The following is a 20,824-nucleotide window of genomic DNA, read 5'->3' on the forward strand; positions in this document are numbered from 1 at the left end:
GTATCTGTGAAAGAACTCATTTCAATGTACAATTTTTGTAATAGCAGTGTAAATTAAATAATCATGAAGAGTGATTGTTTTATTGATAAATGGATATGTAATATGTTGAATAAGGCAAATATGTTTAACTTTAAACTCGGTTATAGTTCAGTTCATCAGAAGAGATCAGAACCAGAGCCCAGCTGTGTGTCTATGAGGAGTGACGCGTCGATGGGTCATCCCGTACATTTTAAGAGTGGAGATACACAACATGATATCAGGTATTACATTTCTATAAAAATATGATTATAGTATGGTATTTTATATTATCAGAACATATCAGTAATATATTCTACAATATATGAGAAATTCTGTTTGGACATTGCTTAGTTATTTTTATGTGTAGCTAATATTTTAATTTATGTAGTGTTACTCACACATGAGAGACGTATATGAGAGCACTTGGTTCATTTTACAGTTTTTTTTAATCAACATTGTGAAAATAAATTCTTTAAGGATAGATGAATATGTGATTTTTGAATAGAGTAATTCAATGTATTAACTTTAATATTATGTGTAAAAAATTAGCTCAAAAGGGAAATATTAATACTAACTCATAATTATCAATCATGATTAATTATTAATATTTGGATCAGTTAATTGGATTAACTTGATGTCGCTAAATTAATATTACAGTCAATTAATCAGTTCCAACAAACTCTTTTGATTATTCATTTATTCTAAGAAAAGCGTATCTTTCATGGCCACCCTTGGGGGGGGGGGGGGGGTCCCAAGTATCAACTTGATGAAGCAGCAGTTGAGGCCAGGAGAGAAGAGAAGGAAGGGCAAGCGAAGAGGCCTTTTAAAGCTTGACAAAGGTCACACCTTGCAGAGCTGGCTCAACCAATACGAAAGGGAAAAATTTCTGAGCGGGAGTTTCCTCTGTGGGGAGGATTTATGAGTCTTTGTTCTAAGCGTGCTTATTTGCAATGGCACGCTGGATTGGTGTCTGATGGCGAAACTAAGAAAAATTCTTGTAATACTAATATGTTGCACAGCTATCGGCATATCATGTACACAATCATTTCGATCTTCAAAGTACCAATTTATAGAGACCAAACATGGTATGCATGAGGTTACGTTGACTGTTGGTTCTAAAATAAAGTACATAGTATCAAAGAGATAATAGTATCAACAGATAATGGTATTAAAAGATACAACACAAGACAGTAAATCATTCACAAAATGTTCTGGAATGCATGTTAATTTCATGTTAATCAGTTCATCGATAAATGAATGCAGGAGAGTCTGTTCTAATATCTGTAGGTTTTGTAGCAGGGCCCTGTTCACATTGGTATGAGTCATAAAACCAACTTATCTGATCGTGGTCATGGTAACTAAGACCTTCTTGTCCTGTTTGGGGGGATGGGGCCACAGATCCCAGAGTGAGGTCTTTTGTTCATTTCATTTGTTCATTATCATTTGTTAAACTATAACAAATACGTGTCTGAATTGTCTCAGTCGTTACATATGTTATAGTTCAGTTCATCAGAAGAGATCAGAACCAGATCTCAGCTGTGTGTCTATGAGGAGAGACGCGTCTATGGGTCATCCAGTACATTTTAAGAGTGGAGATACACAGACTGATCTCAGGTATTACATTTCAACAAAATATAAGATTAAAAAAAATCGTTGTGTTTATTAATACTGTGGTATTATTAATATTGTGGTATTTTACAGCCATGAAGTCCTCAACAGGTTTAGATCAAATCTGATGAAGAAGTTTGAGTGTCTGTATGAGGGAACAGCACAGCAGGGAAACCCAACACTCCTGAATGAGATTTACACAGAGCTCTACATCACAGAGAGTGAGAGTGGAGAGATCAGTAATGAACATGAGGTGAGACAGATTGAGACACAATCCAGGAGAGCAGAAACAGAGGACACACCGATCAAATGCAATGACATCTTTAGACCTTTACCTGGACAAGACAAACCCATCAGAACTGTGCTGACAAAGGGAGTCGCTGGCATTGGAAAAACAGTCTCTGTGCAGAAGTTCATCCTGGACTGGGCTGAAGAGAAAGAGAATCAGGACGTCCAGCTCATATTTCCACTTCCTTTCAGAGAGATCAATCTGATGAAGGACAAAACACTCAGTCTTTCAGATCTTCTTCATGTCTTTTTCCCTGAAACTAAAGAAATGGAAATATCCAAAGACAAATATAAAGTGTTGTTCATCTTTGATGGTCTGGATGAGTGTCGTCTTCCCTTACATTTTAAAAAGGAGACTTTACTAGATGCAAACAAAAAGAAATCACTGGACGTGTTGCTGACGAACCTCATTGTGGGGAATCTGCTTCCCTCTGCTCTCATCTGGATCACCTCCAGACCAGCAGCCGCCGATCTCGTCCCCTCTGAGTGTGTCCATCGAGTGACAGAGGTACGAGGCTTCAATGATCCACAGAAGGAGGAATACTTCTGGAAGAGAGTCAGTGATCAGAGTCTGGCCAATACAATCATCAAATACCTGAAGTTATCAAGGAGCCTCTACATCATGTGCCACATCCCAGTGTTCTGCTGGATCTCAGCCACTGTTCTAGAGAAGAGGTTGAGCAAAGTAGAGAGAGGAGAGATTCCCAAGACTCTCACTCAGATGTACACACACTTCCTGATCCTTCAGACCAACATCAAACATGAGAAGGACTATGAGAAGAATGTGACTGATGAAGACATGATCCTCAAATTGGGGAAACTGGCTTTTCAGCAGCTTGTGAAAGGCAATGTGATCTTCTATGAGGAAGACCTGAGAGAGTGTGGCATTGATGTGACAGAAGCATCAGTTTACTCAGGATTGTGCACTCAGATCTTCAGAGAGGAGTTTGGCTGGTATCAGGGGAAAGTCTTCTGCTTTGTTCATCTGAGCGTTCAGGAACATCTAGCGGCTCTATATGTGCATCTCTCCTGTACATACAACAATAGAAATGTGTTTGACCCAATCCCCAAACAGAGCTTGCGGTCTAAGTTTAAGGACTGGTTTCAACTCAATTCACCAGAAGAACATGTGTCATTATCTAAGCTGCATCAGAGAGCTGTGGATGAGGCTCTACAGAGTAAAAATGGACATCTGGATCTTTTCCTGAGGTTTCTTCTGGGTCTGTCAGTGGAGTCTCATCAGATTCTCCTACAAAGACTAATGAAAATGACAAGTATATCTGACAGCAATGAGGGAACAGTTGAGTACATCAAGGAGAAGATCAGGATCATTGACTCTCCAGAGAAATCCATCAATCTGTTCCACTGTCTGAATGAACTGGGTGATCGTTCACTAGTGGAGGAAATACAACAGTATCTGCAATCTGGAAGAATAAAGGAAGGCAAAATCTCTTCATCTCAGTGGTCAGCTGTAGTCTTTGTGTTATTGACATTACATAACAAGCTGGACACGTTTAGTTTAAATTGTTTTGTTGGAAGAGACAATAAAACGGAAGTACTAAAGGTTCTTCAGAAGCTGCTTCCTGTGATTAAAGAATCCAGATCAGTTCAGTAAGTATCAATTAGAATAATCAGTTCACTGTTAAAATATTAAGAAAATAAAAGTTCATTAATCGTCAGTGCTGCAGATGTTGTCTAGAGTTCTGTGGTCAGTATTCGATGTGTTTCTTAATTAAACCGTGACAATGTAAAATTCCTTCTTGAAACAAATTGAAACAAAGTCAGAAAATTTGTGTATGAATAAATAATTAAAGCTCCAATATGTAAAAATTTTTGACCAGAAGAGGGCGCAGTTTCCAACAATAACAAAGGCGAAGCTTGATGACGCTATGAAGGAGGTGACGATGGGAGATGTCGTTTTTAATGTGTTTTCACCATCTAGCGATGTATCTAAATGGAATTAATGAATCATGATCACGGATGAGGTAATTTATTTGTTTTTGTATTACCTGTATGTCTGATCGTATTATTTTATGTCATCATAATTAATGAACTGCAAGGAACGTGAAATGTTATGCTATATTATCCCATTACAACTTACAGCTATTTGTCATTAATTCATATCTATTAAAATCATCTTTACTGTAACTATTACGTTACTTGTACAATAAAAAAAAAAATTTGATTTGTTTACCTGTCTATCAATACACTCGCGAGAGCAGAGTCTCTGTCAAGTCCAAGATTGTCGCGCAGCTCTCTCCATCTCGAAAACGCCTGGCCGATATTTATCCGGGTTTTATTCCTCCGTTTGTCACACAGTCTGCGTGTATCCGAATATGGACGCTTTCATTTTGTTGGCACTTCAATACTCGCCAAAGAGTAATCGTGATCCATAACAGCTATAACCACACAGTCTATGGCAATAATGCTATAACCACCACTTCCGCATTTGACCATGTGATGTTCCGGTGTGGTGGAATATCACATGGTCCACACCGGAAAAAAAGGATAGTGCGGACATTACGTCACTGAGAGGCGACATTTCTTTTCCGGGACGGACAGTTATTTAAATTCGGAATTTCTCTGAAATAAAAAATCTTTGGAGACTTTTGAGATATTGTAAGTACACAACTGGAGGAAATATACCACACTGTGCAAGTTATTTTCGGAAATTTTATTACAAAATTGTTACATATTGGAGTTTTAAGGTTTACTAGTTGAATGTTCTTGCACATTAAGAAGGAATTTAAATATTTAAAATAAACAATAAAAGAAAATAATACCAAGCAAACAACTGGAGAAACAGCTCACTTATCAAGTAGCTCAGATCTCCGAAAAAACATTTGTATTTGATGTATGGTTTACATAGCAGTCATATATTTAAATTTTACTATTAGATGAACAACTAGATTAAAAAGTTTGTCGAGTTGCTATGGTTTTGCTAGGCGGTTGTTAGGGTATTCTGGGTGATTGGTAGGGCGTTGCTAGGCGGTTGCTAGGGTGTTCTGGGTGGTTGCTATGGAGTTGCTAGGCGGTTGACAGGGTATTTGGGGTGGTTACTATGGCATTTTTAGGCGGTTGCTATGGTGTTCAGGGTGGTTGCTAAGGTATTCTGGGTGGTTGCTATGGTGTTACTAGGTGGTTTGTAGTTGTCACAGATGGTTACTATTGGAGTTTTTAGTATTTTCTTGGCATGATTTAGCCCTTACCTAATCGCTATTAGCATGTAGCTATTCACAGCTAGCATGTGTAGCATGTTGGTAGTCATGTTTGCTAGTATGAGTCAAAAGAGCCAACCCCATCTCTATACGATGTTCTGATTCAGAGATATAGGTCTTGCAAAATGATTGCTAGGGTACTCTGTTTGGTTGCTAGGGAGTGGCTTGGCAGCTGCTAATCATGAAACTCCAAAGGCTGCTTGTCAGTATGAATGATATAAACCAACTCGCATGCCTCTATGACATTCAGAATGGAAGATATCCCTCTATGGATTTTGGTTGCTAAGGTGCTCGACAATGGTTGCTAAGCAGTTGCTAAGGTGTTCTGGGTGGTTGCTATGGTGTTGCTAGGTGGTTGCTAGGGTATTTTGGGTGGTTGCTAGGGCGTTCAGGGCGGTTGCTAAGGTATTCCTGGTGGTTGCTATGGTTTTACTAGGTGGTTGATATGGTGTTGCTAGGCGTTTGCTAGAGTGTTTTAGGTGGTAGCTATGGTGTTGCTAGGCGGTCGCTAAGATAGACTGGGTGGTTTCTAGGCAGTTGCTAAGGTATTCTGGGTGGTTGCTAGGCAGTTGCTAATGTGTTCTGGGTGGTTGCTAAGGTATTTTCAGTGGTTACTAGAGCGTTTATAGACAGTTGCTAGGGTGTTCAGGGCGTTTGCTAAGGTATTTTTGGTGGTTGCTATGGTGTTACTAGGTGGTTGGTAGTTGTCACAGATGGTTACTGTAAATGCGCCAAACTTTTGTCTGGAATAATAATAATAAAAAGAATAATAATAAGTATGCAAGAGAATGTCTCGGTTACGTATGTAACCCTCGTTCCCTTAGTATGGAACGGAGACGTTACGTCAGTGATGACGAAATGGGGGTTTCGCTTAGAAGCCTATCACCTTCGAGTATTACAAAACGAGCCAATGGCAGTGGAAATGCTATGGGTCTGCGGAATTTGCATGCGTAACTCCGCCCTACCTCGTGGGTATATAAGGAAGTACGCCGCAACATGCAGATATGTTTCCTGCTGAGGAGCCGAGACTGAACTCCGGCGTTTCCAGCGGTACAGCGGAAGTGGCAGGAAGACGTAACATCTCCGTTCCCTACTCAGGGAACGAGGGTTACGTACATAACCGAGACGCTCCCTTTCGTGGTCACTACGAGTTACGTCAGTGACGACGAAATGGGGGTTCCAGTCTAATCACGCCACCTTCTCGGCTGTCTTCCAGGGCCCTGCGTAAGTCTGAGCTCCCTGTCGTGAGACTGGCATGGACAAAGGAGTCCTACTTATCACAGGAATACCAAGGTACACTGGGAAGCATATCTCAGTGGAAATATGCAACACAATGCCCGCCCAAAGGGAGGTCTTAGAATACACATATGACCCGGAGGGGCTGCATATGGAAGATCCCAGGGGTGTCCAGCCCGAAGGGTGGAATCTTTCAACCCGAGGGGTGGCAAGGTGGCTTGCCAAGGGAAAGACACATGCTCAAAGAGGCTTACAGTGGAATACACATGTGGGGGTCGCCCAATGGGGGAACCATGCACATGGAGGCACCTAGCCAACCACGAAAGCTGCCGGAGGCAAAACTCTGGCGATGGCGTCAGCAGTGCTGGAGCAACTCAGGGTTTCTTAGGGAAACTCACCTGAGAAGAATATCGCACTGATCCAGTCCATGGAGTGGAATGGCAAGCAAGCGAAGACACCTGAGCGGATCCAAGTTACCGGCTAGTTGAAGCGAGTACACGAGAGGATACTGGCTCCACTCGGAGATTATAGAATCTCGCAAATGAGTTAGGTGTCGCCCAGTCTGCAGCTCTACAGATGTCTGTTAGTGAGGCACCATGCGCTAGAGCCCAAGAGGAGGCCACACTCCGGGTGGAGTGGGCTCTCACACCAAGGGGGCACGGTCGGCCTTGCTGCTGGTATGCTAGAGCAATGGCGTCCACTATCCAGTGAGACAACCTTTGCTTGGAGAGAGCCTTTCCCTTCAGCTTCCCATCATAACAGACAAAGAGCTGGTCAGAGGTCCTGAAACACTGTGTTCTGTCTACGTAGGCGTACTGGACAGAGCAGTGCCAAGGCTGGGTCTGCCTCCTCCGAGGCCAGTGCTTGCAGGTTCACCACCTGATCTCGAAAAGGGGTGGTAGGAACCTTGGGCACATATCCAGGCCGGAGTCTCAGGATCACGTGAGAGTTAGCCGGCCCGAATTCCAGGCACGCTTCGTCAACGGAAAATGCCTGCAGGTCCCCTACCCTCTTGATGGAGGCCAGTGCAAGCAGGAGCGTTGTCTTCATTGACAGGAACTTAAGCTCCACAGCTTGCAAAGGCTCAAAGGGAGCACTCCGCAGGGCAGTTAAAACCACTGAGAGGTCCCAAGAGGGTACAAGAGGAGTTCTTTCTTTTGGCGAGGAGGATTCAGTCTCCTCGCTCCTCTCAAGAACCTGATGACCAGGTCATGCTTTCCAATGGACTTACCCTCAACTGCATCATGATGTGCAGCGATAGCGGCAACATATACTTTAAGGGTGGAGGGTGACAGCCTTCTCTCCAACTGTCGCGACGAACACCCCATCTCGTCAGCGGTCAGGCGGAACGAATTATCACTCAACTGTGTGCACTCGAGCAGAAAAAGACGCGCGCACTTCAGATTCAGTGTGTCAGCTACAACCGGCAACAACGCCAGTACAGAGCGAGAAAGGAAAGCAGCATTCTCATAAAACTTTCCTGAAGCTGTGCGGAATCTGGTACCAATTCAAAAGACTGAACAGACAGCTGGTAAGATCGCCACGTTAATCAGACTTTGTTGCGAGTGTCACTTGTTGATTGTTGCACGCTGATGAGGCGTTGAGGTGCGGGCGGGAGAAGACACTTGTGGTTGTGCGCTGTTGTATCTGTGTGTTGTAAATATTCACGTGGTAGTTTACGGAATGCATTGTGCAAATATTGGTTGGTCAATTTTATTGCAGTTTGCTTAATTTAGTGATTTAATTCTGATATGTGTTCTGATATGTGGGATACTGTTGTACTGAATTGGTTGCTTGTAAAGACATGGTTTAAAAACGTGCATGGTCCTATTTTCATATAACATTTGTCTAAAATGGAAATCCAAAATATTTAAGTGCTAAAATTGTAGATTGTAGTTCAATGGAGTAAATATGTATTGTAAATATTTATGTGGGTAAAAATTGTGTTAAACTCACTGCTTGACTATTCAATTGTTGAGTGATTCGTTGTGTTTGGTTACTCATGTAATTCATTTTGCCTCCCGCAGTTTAAATTGTAATTTAATATCTGTGATGAATTCAAACTCAAATAATTAATTTAGAAATCTATTTATTTACATATACATATGTGTCTAGAGTCAAGTTCTGATAATTAATCATTTTGAGCCCTGTGTGCCTGTTTTTACAAAAAATGTGCAAATTGATAAATGGTTGGTGTTTTCTGGTTTTTAAGGTTTTTCACCTGTAAATATCTGGGCTGCAAAAAGTGAAGACAAATAAAAAAGGACAAAGATGCACCAGAGGCCTGGTTATTGAGTGAAACAATTTTAATGTTCATGATTGGTGCCTCCCTATCAAGTGAGGGTTAAGCACAGTGTTAGGGGTTAACAGTATAGGACCCATGGACCAGATGTTTGAAAGACCCGGAGTCAGAATTATAAAAAATTGAAGAAAAGTTTTACTGAAGATAGTTTGCAGAAATGGAGGCGGCGATCTTTGAACAACACAGCTTGGCTTCTGCATGATGAAACTGCAAAGTATACTCCAACATCACAGTTACATATACTGGTCCACGCCAATTTGGGTCACAACTTTTATTTTTCTCTTGGGATCATTCCTGATGCATCCCTGGCAAACAACCTTATTTTTGTTAGTATCCCTAACTGCCTAATTCACTAAGTTCGGGGTACCCCTATCTGAGATGGAAGAGACAGAGTAGGTTTGCGGCGCCCTGGACCTTCAATCCAGGGACGTACTCTACTGGGGTGTTGCTACACCAACGATGCCCAGTGGGGCCACCACAGAGCACGCTTCGCTTGCGCTGTCTGCTCTTGTTAACTTTAAACAATGCTATCAGCGACTTCTTATACTTTTAACACTTAGTATAATTAATCTTCACTCTCCTCATCGGAGTGAAGCTCTTCCGTTCCCCTTCACAATCTCTTCCATTCAGACATAATAAACTATTTCTACCTTGTTTGCTGATTTGCCATGGGTTGGTGTCAACAAGAATAATTGCCCGCATCCTCCACCAAACTGTTAGGGGTTAACAGTATAGGACCCATGGACCAGATGTTTGAAAGAAGACCCGGAGTCAGAATTATAAAAAATTGAAGAAAAGTTTTACTGAAGATAGTTTGCAGTTTCATCAGCAGAAGTCAGCTTCAAGACTCACACGGGAGTTCGTAGGCCGCCCCTTACAGTTACAAAGATCACAGCAGTTATACCATTTCCAAGGTCTAAGCTATGTCATTGAATGATTCTGATTGGCTAAGAAATTGATAAACATAGTAATTTTCCACACATATACAGATAGACAGAAGCATATCTTCATAGATTATGCCGCTGACACTCAGACCCTGAAGTCAGGCACGTCGTGACCTTCCAGGTCGCAGATTTGGGTGGCTGGGTGTCAGCATGTCTCGAACAACAACTCAGTCTATCTCCAACAATGCCAGTGGTTCCTTAACCTGTAAGCAAGAAGACTAACACACACACACACACCGACACACATCTTTTCCAAGGTTGGATTCGGCCAGGCTCTAACTATAAACAGGAGCCTCGTCTCAAAACATCAAGATAACAAGTTCTTTCTCTCAGGATAGGACACTTTAGTCTAAATGGAAAATATAGGTTTAACAAAGAAATGGTCCCTTAAACTATTGGCTTGAATGACCCGTATATGTTTTAACATGCGGAAGATCTTTCTCAAACACAAAACAAGTCCTTATTTCATTTCTAGAGGCCGGGATAAATAGGCATTCAGATATCAAATACAGACATTAAAAGAATGCATGAAAAGAACATTTCAGTAATCACACTGGTAACTTCCATAACAAAGTAAAATCTCCAGAGAAGTCATTCAACTCATTTGATATTTAGAAGGAAAAAGTATTGATTAATCCCTTGATTATAATCACTCATTACATATACATTGAAGCAGCAGTGGATTCCAATCCACCCCCTTCAACAGCTAAGAAGAAAAACACTTGACACCAACCCTTCTTGCAGGAAGGAAAGCACGACACTGATCGGGCATTTACTGGGGTCTTCTCGGCGAGAAGAGCACCAGGTGACGAAGAGGTTCCACTTCAAAGCATAGGCATGTCTCGTAGACGATGCTCTAGCAGAAGTGATGGTAGCCACCACCGCTGGTGGTAGGGTACTCAAACCTGCCTCGACCCATCCAGGAGCCACACGTGGAGGTTCCAAAGATCGGGAAGAGGGTGCCATAGGGTGCCCCGTCTCTGAGAAAGGAGATCCTTCCTCAGAAGAATTGGCCAGGGAGGGGCTGTCACGAGGAGCATGAGATCGGAGAACCAAGTCCGGGTGGGCCAATGAGGCGCAACCAGAAGGACCTGCTCCTCATTCTCCCTGATCTTGCACAGGGTCTGTGCGAGAAGGCTCACTGGGGGAAACGCATACTTGAAAAGGCCCCGCGGCCAGCTGTGCGTCAGTGCATCCATGCCGAGCGTGCCCTCGGTCAGGGAGTAAAACAGGCTGCAATGGGAAGAGTCGTGGGAGGCAAACAGATCAACCTGTGCGTCGCCGAACTGTTCCCAAATCAGCTGAACCAACTGGGCATGGAGTCACCATTCTCCAGGGAGGGGCTGAAGCCGAGAGAGCTCGTCGGCTGCAGAGTTCAGGTCTCCGGGAATATACATGGCTCGAAGCGACCTAAGATGCTTCTGACTCCATTAGAGGAGGTGGCGGGCGAGTCGCGACATACGGCGGGAGCGTAGACCACCTTGACGGTTGATGTACGCTACAGTCGCAGTATTGTCCGATCGGACTAGTACGTGCTGGTTCTTGAGCAATGCATTGAAGCGGTGCAGAGCGAGACGTACAGCCAGCAACTCGAGGCAATTGACATGCCAAAGGCGCTGGGGTCCTGTCCAGGAGCCCGCGGCAGCATGTCCATTGTACATGGCACCCCAACCCTTGGTGGAGGCATCTGTTGAGACAACAACATGCCAGTAAACTTGTTCTAAGAGCACTCCGGCCCGTAGAAAGCTGAGGTTCCTCCACGGGGTGAAGGTCTGACGACAGGTCGGAGTAACTGGTACTCGGAGCGTGCCGTGTTGCCATGCCCACCTCGGGACTCGATCACGTAGCCAGTGCTGAAGCGGTCTCATATGAAGCAACCCGAGCGGTGTGGCTGCCACTGCAGATGCCAGGTGCCAAAGGATTTCAGTGGAACCGCACTCTTGCTCTGGATGTGACGCAGGCAAGTCAGCAGTGACTGCTCGTTAGCTGCGCGTACATGGCGACAAAGTCGATTTCCATACCGAGAAAAGAGATCCTCTGCACGGGGCAGAGTTTGCTCTTCTCCCAGTTGACCCGAAGGCCCAGATGAGCTAGGTGCCGGAGCACTAGGTCCCTGTGCTCGCAAACCTGATCTCAAGAGTGAGCTAGGATCAGCCAGTCAGAGATAATTCAGGATGCAAACCCAGTGTAGCCGAAGCGGCACAAGGGCTACCTCGACGACCTTCGTAAAGACGCGAGTAGACAGGGCTAGCCCAAATGGGAGAACCGCGTACTGGTATGCCTGTCCCTCGAAAGCAAACCGAAGAAACGGTCTGTGTCAAGGAAGAATGGAGACATGGAAGTAGGCGTCCTTCAGGTTCAGTCCTGCGGCTGGATGCATTCGAAAATGCGTTTGGCCTTGAGCATCTTGAACGGGATCCTGTAGAGGGGCCGATTCAAAACTTGCAAATCCAGGATTGGGCGTAACCCACCGGATTTCTTCGGTACAATGAAGTATGGGTTGTAAAACCCAGACTTCATTTCGGCTGGAGGGGCAATCTCGATCGCACCTTTCGCCAGTAAGGTAGCGATTTCCGCACGCATGACAGGGGCATTGCCACCGACCATAGTGTAGCTGACTCCCCTGAAACGGGGAGGAGATTGTGTGAACTGAATCGCATAGCCGAGCCTGATGGTCTTGGCGACCCAGCGGGACAGGTTGGGAAGCTGAAGCCAGGTTCCCAAAAACTGTACCCTCGGTGGGGTAGCGAAGCGGTATGACTGGCCCAGACTGGGGAGGCGGAGCGTCCCGGTGTGGGGGCACAGTCATAGACTGTGAGACCAGGAGACCTCCTGACAGAGGAGACCAGGGAAGGACGTGCGTTCCACTGGGGTCTGCTCTGACAGGGCTCTGGCGACAGAGGGGGACGAGAGTAGCGAGGCTCGTAAGTGGCGCATACTGTCATTTGCGTACTCTGGGTGCTCAGAGATGGGTGTGTTAGTTCTGTCTTTAACCACATTGAGGTGTTGCTGGTCGGCCGGCCAGAGGCGGGAGAACAAAATGTTCTCCCCCGGCCCTCCACCGGGGGAAGGAGTGCTCCCACCTCCTCGACAGAACTGCGGGCCCATCTCTGAGCTGTCAGCATCAGGAGCGGCGCTTGGCCTGGCGTTTAGCGGGCGGCGGGGCTTGAGTGGACTGGGGCGCCTTCCTGCGACCACCTCCAGGGCGCGGCCCGGGTGAAGGCTGCTGCTTGGGTCGAACGGGAGGGGCGGGAGTCACAGGAGGGCACCCTCGGCGGCGAACAGACTAAGTTGACTGTGCCGGCGACTGGGTGGAGGCAGCAACTGGTCGCCGGGGCAGTATGTGCTTAATAGCCTCAGTCTGTTTCTGGGCAGCTGAGAACTTTTGGGCGAAGTCCTCAACTGCGCTGCCGAAAAGGCCTGCCTGGGAGATAGGAGAGTCGAGCAGACGAGTCCGCTCGGCATCTCGCATATCCGCCAGGTTAAGCCAAAGGTGTCGTTCCTGGACCACACTAGTGGACATCACCTGACCAAGGGAGCGTGTGGTCACCTTCGTCGCCCAGAGAGCGAGTTCGGTGGCGGCACGCAGCTCATCAAGGAGCCCTTGGTCAGCTCTGCCCTCGTGCATGCACATGCAGCCCCCCAGAACCAAGCATCCAGGGCAGAGTGGAGGGTTCCGCGCTAACCCGGTGCTCATGGTGGCCCGGGAAAGCATAGCCGCTGAGCTGCAGAGGGGGGTGTGGCCCAAGGAAGCATCGTCGGGGCAGTGTTCCACACTGTAACCCTCAGATCACCCTGGCCACCAGCCAAAGTGTCACTTCTCGTGGAGTTTTTTAAAAGCACATCTTTAAAAAGATGTGCTCGTGCAAGCTCTTTGTGTGAGAGGAAACTTTGCAATCTGCACTGAGATGGCCAGGGAGAAACACACAGACTGGATGCAGACCACTGCACAGATCAGCAGGCAGGAATGTGAAACTCGCTGGAATCGCCTATGACACCAACACAGACTGGAAAGTAGCTCGTCTCGAAGAACACTCGATGATTCAGAGAATACAGGCTACAGGAGTGAAGAGGACCTCTTGGCTCCGAAGCAAAAACATATCTGCATGTTGCGGCGTACTTATACCCACGAGGTAGGGCGGAGTTACGCATGCAAATTCTGCAGACTCATGGCATTTCCACTGCCATTAGCTCGTTTTGTAATACTCGAAGGTGATAGGCTTCTAAGCGAAACCCCCATTTCGTCGTCACTGACATAACTCGTAGTGACCATGAAAGGGAACACTAGTGATGCCTTGCCTTTGGTAAGCACCACTAATAATAGTAAGATTAAATACAATATCAGTAAGTTGGCTCTCTCAAGCCAACTTAATAAGTTTAAATAGGTTTTTAGTAAGTTGTCTCTCTCAAGCCAACTAAATAATAAGTTTAAATAGGATTTCAGTAAGTTTGCTCTTTCAAGCCAACTTAATAATAATAAGTATGCAAGAGAACACTAGTGATGCCTTGCCTTTGGCAAGCACCACTAATAAGTTTAAGTACAATATCAGTAAGTTGGCTCTCTCAAGAGCCACATTACTTAATGTTTAGCTTAAAGTTTACTAAAACTTCACATTTTAATTTTACTGTGAGATTGACAATTAAGAATAAAATCACTGAGTATCTGAAATTAGTGATGTTCTCTAGTGAAGTTCAGATTTAATGTGTAACAACGATTCTTGCATAACAAGAATAGCAATGTACAATGAGACATTTAAGATTATTTACAAGTCATTACTTTTGCAAATATTTGGAATGGAATTTCAAAAATATATTGATACGAATATTTTTCTATTTATCTATTAATCTGTTGTGAGTATCTATTTTGCCATGCCGTTCTGCAGAGTGTAATTGGCCATCAGTCCTCTCAGCAGCAAGAAAAACTAAACTTTTATTCAATGGATTATGTATAGCCTCGAAAGAGTGCTCCCTTTACAATCATTATAAAGCTGTCACTCATCTCAGTTCACAATCTCACAAAGTTCCATCATAATCAATAAAGTTGTCTAAACTGCATGAAGAAAATCTGTCTTTTTGTTAATGAGAAGATTCGCGAGCGTGAAGAAATCGGCACTGAACAAAAAAGAGATCAGCAAACATGTCTGTGATTGGCTACATTTCTTACCGTTGCAAAAACACGTTGTAAATAGAAACATGACTGTGGCGAGCAGGACGAGGCAGAGGGCCGTGAGAGAACAATTAATTATGCTACAACGATTAATGATGAGTGATGCACTGGTCTCTGATAAGGAGTGGAAGCATAAAAGGAAGAGTGACAACAGTGAAGAGCGAGAGAGGTCCAGGCCTGGACTATTTTATTTGATGTTGTGTTTTATTAGCCTCTGTGTGGCAGTCGACTGTGAGGGACTGCTGTCTTTACTTTCGTTTTATTTATTTTATAAAAATATTTTGAATGTTCCCCCCTCTTCCCATAACATCCAACTTTGCTACAATGACCATGAACCTTGGATAAGAATTTTACATTGTTAAATTATATTGAAATTGAAATATTTTGGAAAGCTAATTAAATTATGCTATTTGATTTACATCTCTCTACAGGTTGAGTTGTTGTGGCGTCACAGATGAAGGTTTTGCTGCTCTGACTTCAGCTCTGAGATCAAACCCTGAACACCTGAGAAAACTGAATCTGTCATTTAATAAAATAGGAAAATCAGTGAATCTGCTGTCTGATGTACTACAGAATCCTCACTGTAAACTGGAGAAATTAGAGTAAGATCATATTTGACTCTCACACATGAATCACATAGTAGTCACACATATAACATAGTAGGTGTGAGTATGGAAAATATGTTGCAGAGAAAAAATAAGATTACAGCTGTCATTGATTTTTGCAATTATATCTTTCTTTTTGCAGTACTTTATTTTATTTTGAAAATCTTTATTTTACTTTTTTTTTTCTCAATACTTTTTTCCCCCTTTGCCATTCTTTATTTTTGTGAGCAAAACATTTTTTTTTTTGCTCAATACTTTATTTTTGTTTTGCAAAACTTATTTTCTTTTGCGATACTTAATTCTTTTGCAAAACTATGTGGCATTATATTGACTCCATAACTATCAAAAGGCTTGTTCGACTTCATGCAGCTCTGCGCAGACCGATCGGCGGCTGACTTGAAGCAGTGCATGCCGGTTCGAAATTTTGTCAGACTTGATACAGCGCCGACGCCACGTGACTGTGACGTGTATGGCGAGTAAAAAGTGACTTTTCTAAGACTACACTGAAGAAGGCGAAGGAGCAGTCTACCCTTCCGTCGCCGTCAGTCCATGTCTATTTTTGAATGGGATTGATAGAGACGTCAGATGACAGACCGGCGGCGACGTGAGAAATGTATAAAAAATCATAACGTCTGAACCAGACACGTCGCCTAATAAGACGCCTGATACACACGTCGTCCCTCAGTACGTCGCCTAATAAGACGCCTGATACACACGTTGTCCCTCAGTGCGTCGCCTAATAAGACGCCTGATACACACATTGTCCCTTAGTACGTCGCCTAATAAGACGCCTGATACACACGTTGTCCCAATATTATAATGTTATTTTTCCCATATTGATAATGAAAAGTGAATAGCACGAGTAAGATTGGATTTGCAATAGGCTATATCGGGAGACATGATTTTGACGACTTAAGTTTTGTTTTGCAGGAAGCCTTTCTTTAAAGTGAATTTTGTTTAATTGTATCTTAATTTTAAGCAATTTGTCATCAACCAATTGCATGGATTTAATAAAAAAGAAGTGAATACTCTATTCCATAAACAGGCTCTAACTTGTTGGTCTTTCTACAGCAGTGTTTCAATAAATGGTCAATCTTTTCTAGACAGAAAAGTTAACAACCAGGGCCGTATTAAGACAGTGTGGTGCCCCTGGGCACTATACCTCAAAGCCCCCCCCCCCCCCATCCCCCCCAACCCCAAATCAGACTTAAAGTGTAAGTTGCAGGTTAACCACCACAGCCAATTAATGTGTAAATTAAAGTGCTCTATATGTATATATTTAATTATTTCTGTCTTAAAATGCGTTAAAATAACATTTATTGGGGTTTCTTCAAAGGTAGCGTGTTTTTTCAGTTACTGGGTGATGACGTCACAAGAGGAACTCGCAACCCATACTCTGCTAGATTCTTACTGTATTATGGCTATTTGGAGAACGACTGAGGATGTGGGAAACCATCAAATTCTTTATGGACCACAGCCCTACAATTTTTAACCGGTTAGGCGTGAGAGAGGGGAGCCATGGCACTCAAAGAGTTATTAATGCTTGGTGTGAGGAGAATTAGTGGAGAGTTGTCCAGGTGTCCTGGTGAGTAACGTTAGCTACGTTAGAGCTAGTCAAGCCTGGTGCAAACTTAACCCGGATAATATAACGGAACAAGCAAGTCTTTTCAAAATATTGCCGTCATGTAGAATAGCAAGGAGGGACAACGACTGAAGACATTATTTACTTACAGTAAGTCAGTCCAAATCAGAGCTGCAACGTTAGAGATGCACACACTGCACAGGCATCAATCGCTAGTCTCATCGACGCCTCAAACGTCATGTAATACCCTTCCTCAATCCACGCGTTATCAATTTCTCACGATTTAATTAGCGATGTTTATTGTCAAAAAAGAAAAAGATAGATCGATGTCCCCATCACTGTGTTTGTGTGGGCTATGCCACCCAGTTGAATCAGCAGTGGAGAGTATGTGCTGCCGTGAGGTGAACGCGTTTTGGAGTTTAGTGGAACAGCTCGACCTGTGACCGGCTGATCTGACGTGCCTGAACCCGTTTGTTTTGCGAATAGCTTTTTCTCATTTCAGGCAGGATCACGGTCCCCTTGAAGTCAGCACACACGAGTATGTTTACAATGGAGTTATTTTATCCATAATTTTTTTATCAAATAAAACACACAACCAACTTTTCTTAAGTTATGTAAGGCGAATATAGCTGCTAGCGTACAGTAACTCTACTAGTGAGTTCCTCTTATGACGTCATGCCCCATCTAGTGGAAGGGAGTGGGAGCGGTTAAAACCACTGTTAAAAGTGCCAACTTTTCATATTATATCAGCATTTTGGTATAAAAAACAATGGTGGGCGGTTCTTATCTTTATGCTTAATAAACACATTGCCTTATCTTCGTGAAAAATTTAACCTGCAACTTACACTTTAATCAAGGTGATTTCTCAAATGTAATTTACTAACTTGTCCAACTACATACATGTAGGCATATGAGCAGTGAGCACTATATTCAAATGTCTCAATTCAAAATGTACATCAATTCATTGACAGCGTCAATTCACGTTTGCCCAAAAAACCTTCATTAATGTCCTCTTCCTCACCCAAGTCTTCCTCGCTCCTGTCTCCCCCAATATCCTCATTCGCCTGGCGGTCATCGCCGACGCCTAATAGGCTAACATTAGCAGTAACGGTGCGTGTCCACTACAGCGGCACACTCCGCTTTGGTTGCGAGTGTGTTTAATCGAAGTTTTTTTCAACACACGGACAGTATAATCATCAGCGATGCACGCGATTTCATTACAAGATTTGTTTCCAAATGCACCAAGCAAAGATCCTTTCAATTTTATAAACTTTTATTAACCCAGCCAATATTATCACAATGAACACATCCAAAATAAAATCTTTAACACCTATATAACAACTGCAAAACCACTCAATTGACATCTGTCCATTTTGGATTTAGATTCATTTTCTGTAGCCGTTAAAAAAAATGACACATTTGCGCGTACTTGTTGTGGACCAACTCAACTCTGACAGATTGGGGAGGGAGGGGGGGAGTGATAGTGGTCATGTAATCTTTATTTATTTATTATAATTTATTATTATTATTATTGTTAAATTAGTGTTCATAAACGAGTTATGTATGGTCTTTCAAGAATTTCAAGTTAATAATATAACAATTTACGAAAAATAATTTTAAAGCTTGTGTCATGTGGTGGTTGTGGTTGTGAATGGTTGGTGCCCCTGGGCACTGGCCCAAGTGCCCTTATGGATAATCCGGCTCTGTTAACAACAAAGTAATAAAAAATCTTTTATGTGCAAAATCTATCCCTGCCTCCAGATACAAATGGTCCCCCTTGTATGAAAATATTAATTGGAATAGAGCATGGAGTAACCCACATACATTTTAAATTACAAACAAAGTAAAAGAAATATAATTTAAAATTCTTCACCATTATTACCCCTGTAACAAGATTATCTCTATACCGTAGACGAAAAATGCAGCTTTTGCTTTATGGAAACGGAAACGTTAGACCATTTATTCTATAGTTGTTCACATAGCTCTTCTCTGTGTAATGATATACAATGTTTCATTAATGGACAATTTGGCTCAAACATACATTTATCTAATTTAGATATCTTCTTTTACTTTTCTGACTCAAACTTCTCTGTACAATATATAGTCAACTTAATAATTTTGCTTGGAAAATTCTTTATTCCACTCAATTATGTCGTAATAACGAGATTTTATGTCGATTTAACGACATCTTTTTCTCGTAATAACGAGGCTATTGTTCACTTCAGATCTATCTTTATGACCAAAAAATACATAAATAAAATAGTCGACACTGACAGCCCTAGTTTTGAACATTTGAACATGAACCTACATTGTTTTGTATTTTGTGACTAAAAGACTATTTCCCTGTCTTATATTTTTTCATTGTTGATTTCTTGAAAATAATACGCTATTAAAATACTTTCTTGTCACCTTCTCCTGTAAACAATATCATGACTAGTTTCATATTGTGTATTCGCCCATTATGGTCAACTGTGTTAATTAAAATTATTACCATTTTCAAACAGTAAAAACTCAGAATGACACATTCCAGAATATTATGTTTATAGATTACAATTAATGAATTTATCTGTTCAACTTTAAAGTTGTTGTTTATAATTGTGCAAAAAGTTGTGACTTTGATGGTGTATAATTTCCATAGTCCATATCTAGTAGAAAGTGAGTGAATTATTTAAAAAATATATATATTATGTTCGTAAACCATTCAGAGATGACATTAATGACATACACAACTTTGTATACAATACACAATTTGTATCAATGATATTTTCAATGTCATCAGAACACAAGAAAAGAATGATTGATTAGAAAGATAACAAAGGAGTCACACGTTGGTGTCACGTGTCTGTGGCGCGACGTTGGAGTCATATGGAAGGCGAACGGGGATAAAAGTCTTTAAACGAAACGCGTGATTTTCAGCCGCGTCAACACGCACCGTTTGTCCGTGTTAACGCGACAACACGCACAGCAGCCAATGAAATGGCTGTATTTGAGACTATATTTGCATATGTGACGCGATGGTACGTTAGTATATACGTATACACGTATACTGGTGTGCACGTATGCAAACAACAGACATTACATTTGTTTATGAGGGATAATGCATTGGTACGTTGTGAGTGATGTCAGTCTTATGTCATGATTTGTCATACCCTTTTAAGTTGTTCGTTTAACGTTCTTTCTCAAGGTAGAAAAGTCAACAGCTTAAACGATGGCTCTTAGAATGGCTCTTTTATTTTAGCAAACTGCCAAAAAACTTTTCAGACTGTGTGCAGCTGAACCAAGAAAAGCTTAAGATTGCATGGAGCTGATAATCATGAATGGCAGAAGACTGGAATTAAAAAACAAAACAAGAGAAAATTATTTTAATGTAAGCAATAAAAAACTCCACACATCAGCTGTGGAATAAAATAAAAGAAATGCACGATTAACTAGAATAAGGCATACCCCTGTCTTAATTTAAACCCTGTCCACCACCCCCAAAGGTTTCACAAAGTTATTTTTGCCACTGTAACTTATGGCTTCATAAAGACAGGTTTATGGGTAAATAAATTAATAATAATAAAAAAATATATACCAAGGCTCAACATTAAGCCTTTTCATTTGTCCTTCGGTCGGTCATTCACTTGTCCGAGTAAAAACATTTGTTTGAACAGGAAAAAAATGAGATTTTTTTTGTGTGTGTTGTAAATATAATTACGTAATATAATATTACGAATCAGAATTCTCATCACTGTTCAGTCAGCTTTAACATATATAAATCGGCATATTTATGATATTTTAATCTTTATAAAGGGCATTTTCCCTAATCGTTTTAAATAAAGGCCTATGCTTCATCTTTCATTAGAATAATAAGATG

General features: G+C 42.4%; 1 protein-coding gene across 1 annotated transcript in view; it reads left to right on the plus strand.

Annotated features, from left to right (window-relative positions):
- Window positions 1–20,824, plus strand: part of LOC307167269 (NACHT, LRR and PYD domains-containing protein 3-like) — a gene marked incomplete at its 5' end in the record, with an annotated part of 78,719 nt that overhangs the window by 3,944 nt on the left and 53,951 nt on the right. The window contains 4 exons of the mRNA XM_079886255.1: window positions 147–260; window positions 1,519–1,632; window positions 1,720–3,525; window positions 15,213–15,383. Coding sequence (XP_079742381.1) covers window positions 147–260; window positions 1,519–1,632; window positions 1,720–3,525; window positions 15,213–15,383 — 2,205 coding nt within the window. The remainder of the gene's footprint in view (window positions 1–146; window positions 261–1,518; window positions 1,633–1,719; window positions 3,526–15,212; window positions 15,384–20,824) is intronic.

Source organism: Squalius cephalus (genome assembly GCF_949319135.1).
Source record: "Squalius cephalus genome assembly, chromosome: 11".
In the NCBI taxonomy this organism is placed as follows: Eukaryota; Metazoa; Chordata; class Actinopteri; order Cypriniformes; family Leuciscidae; genus Squalius; species Squalius cephalus.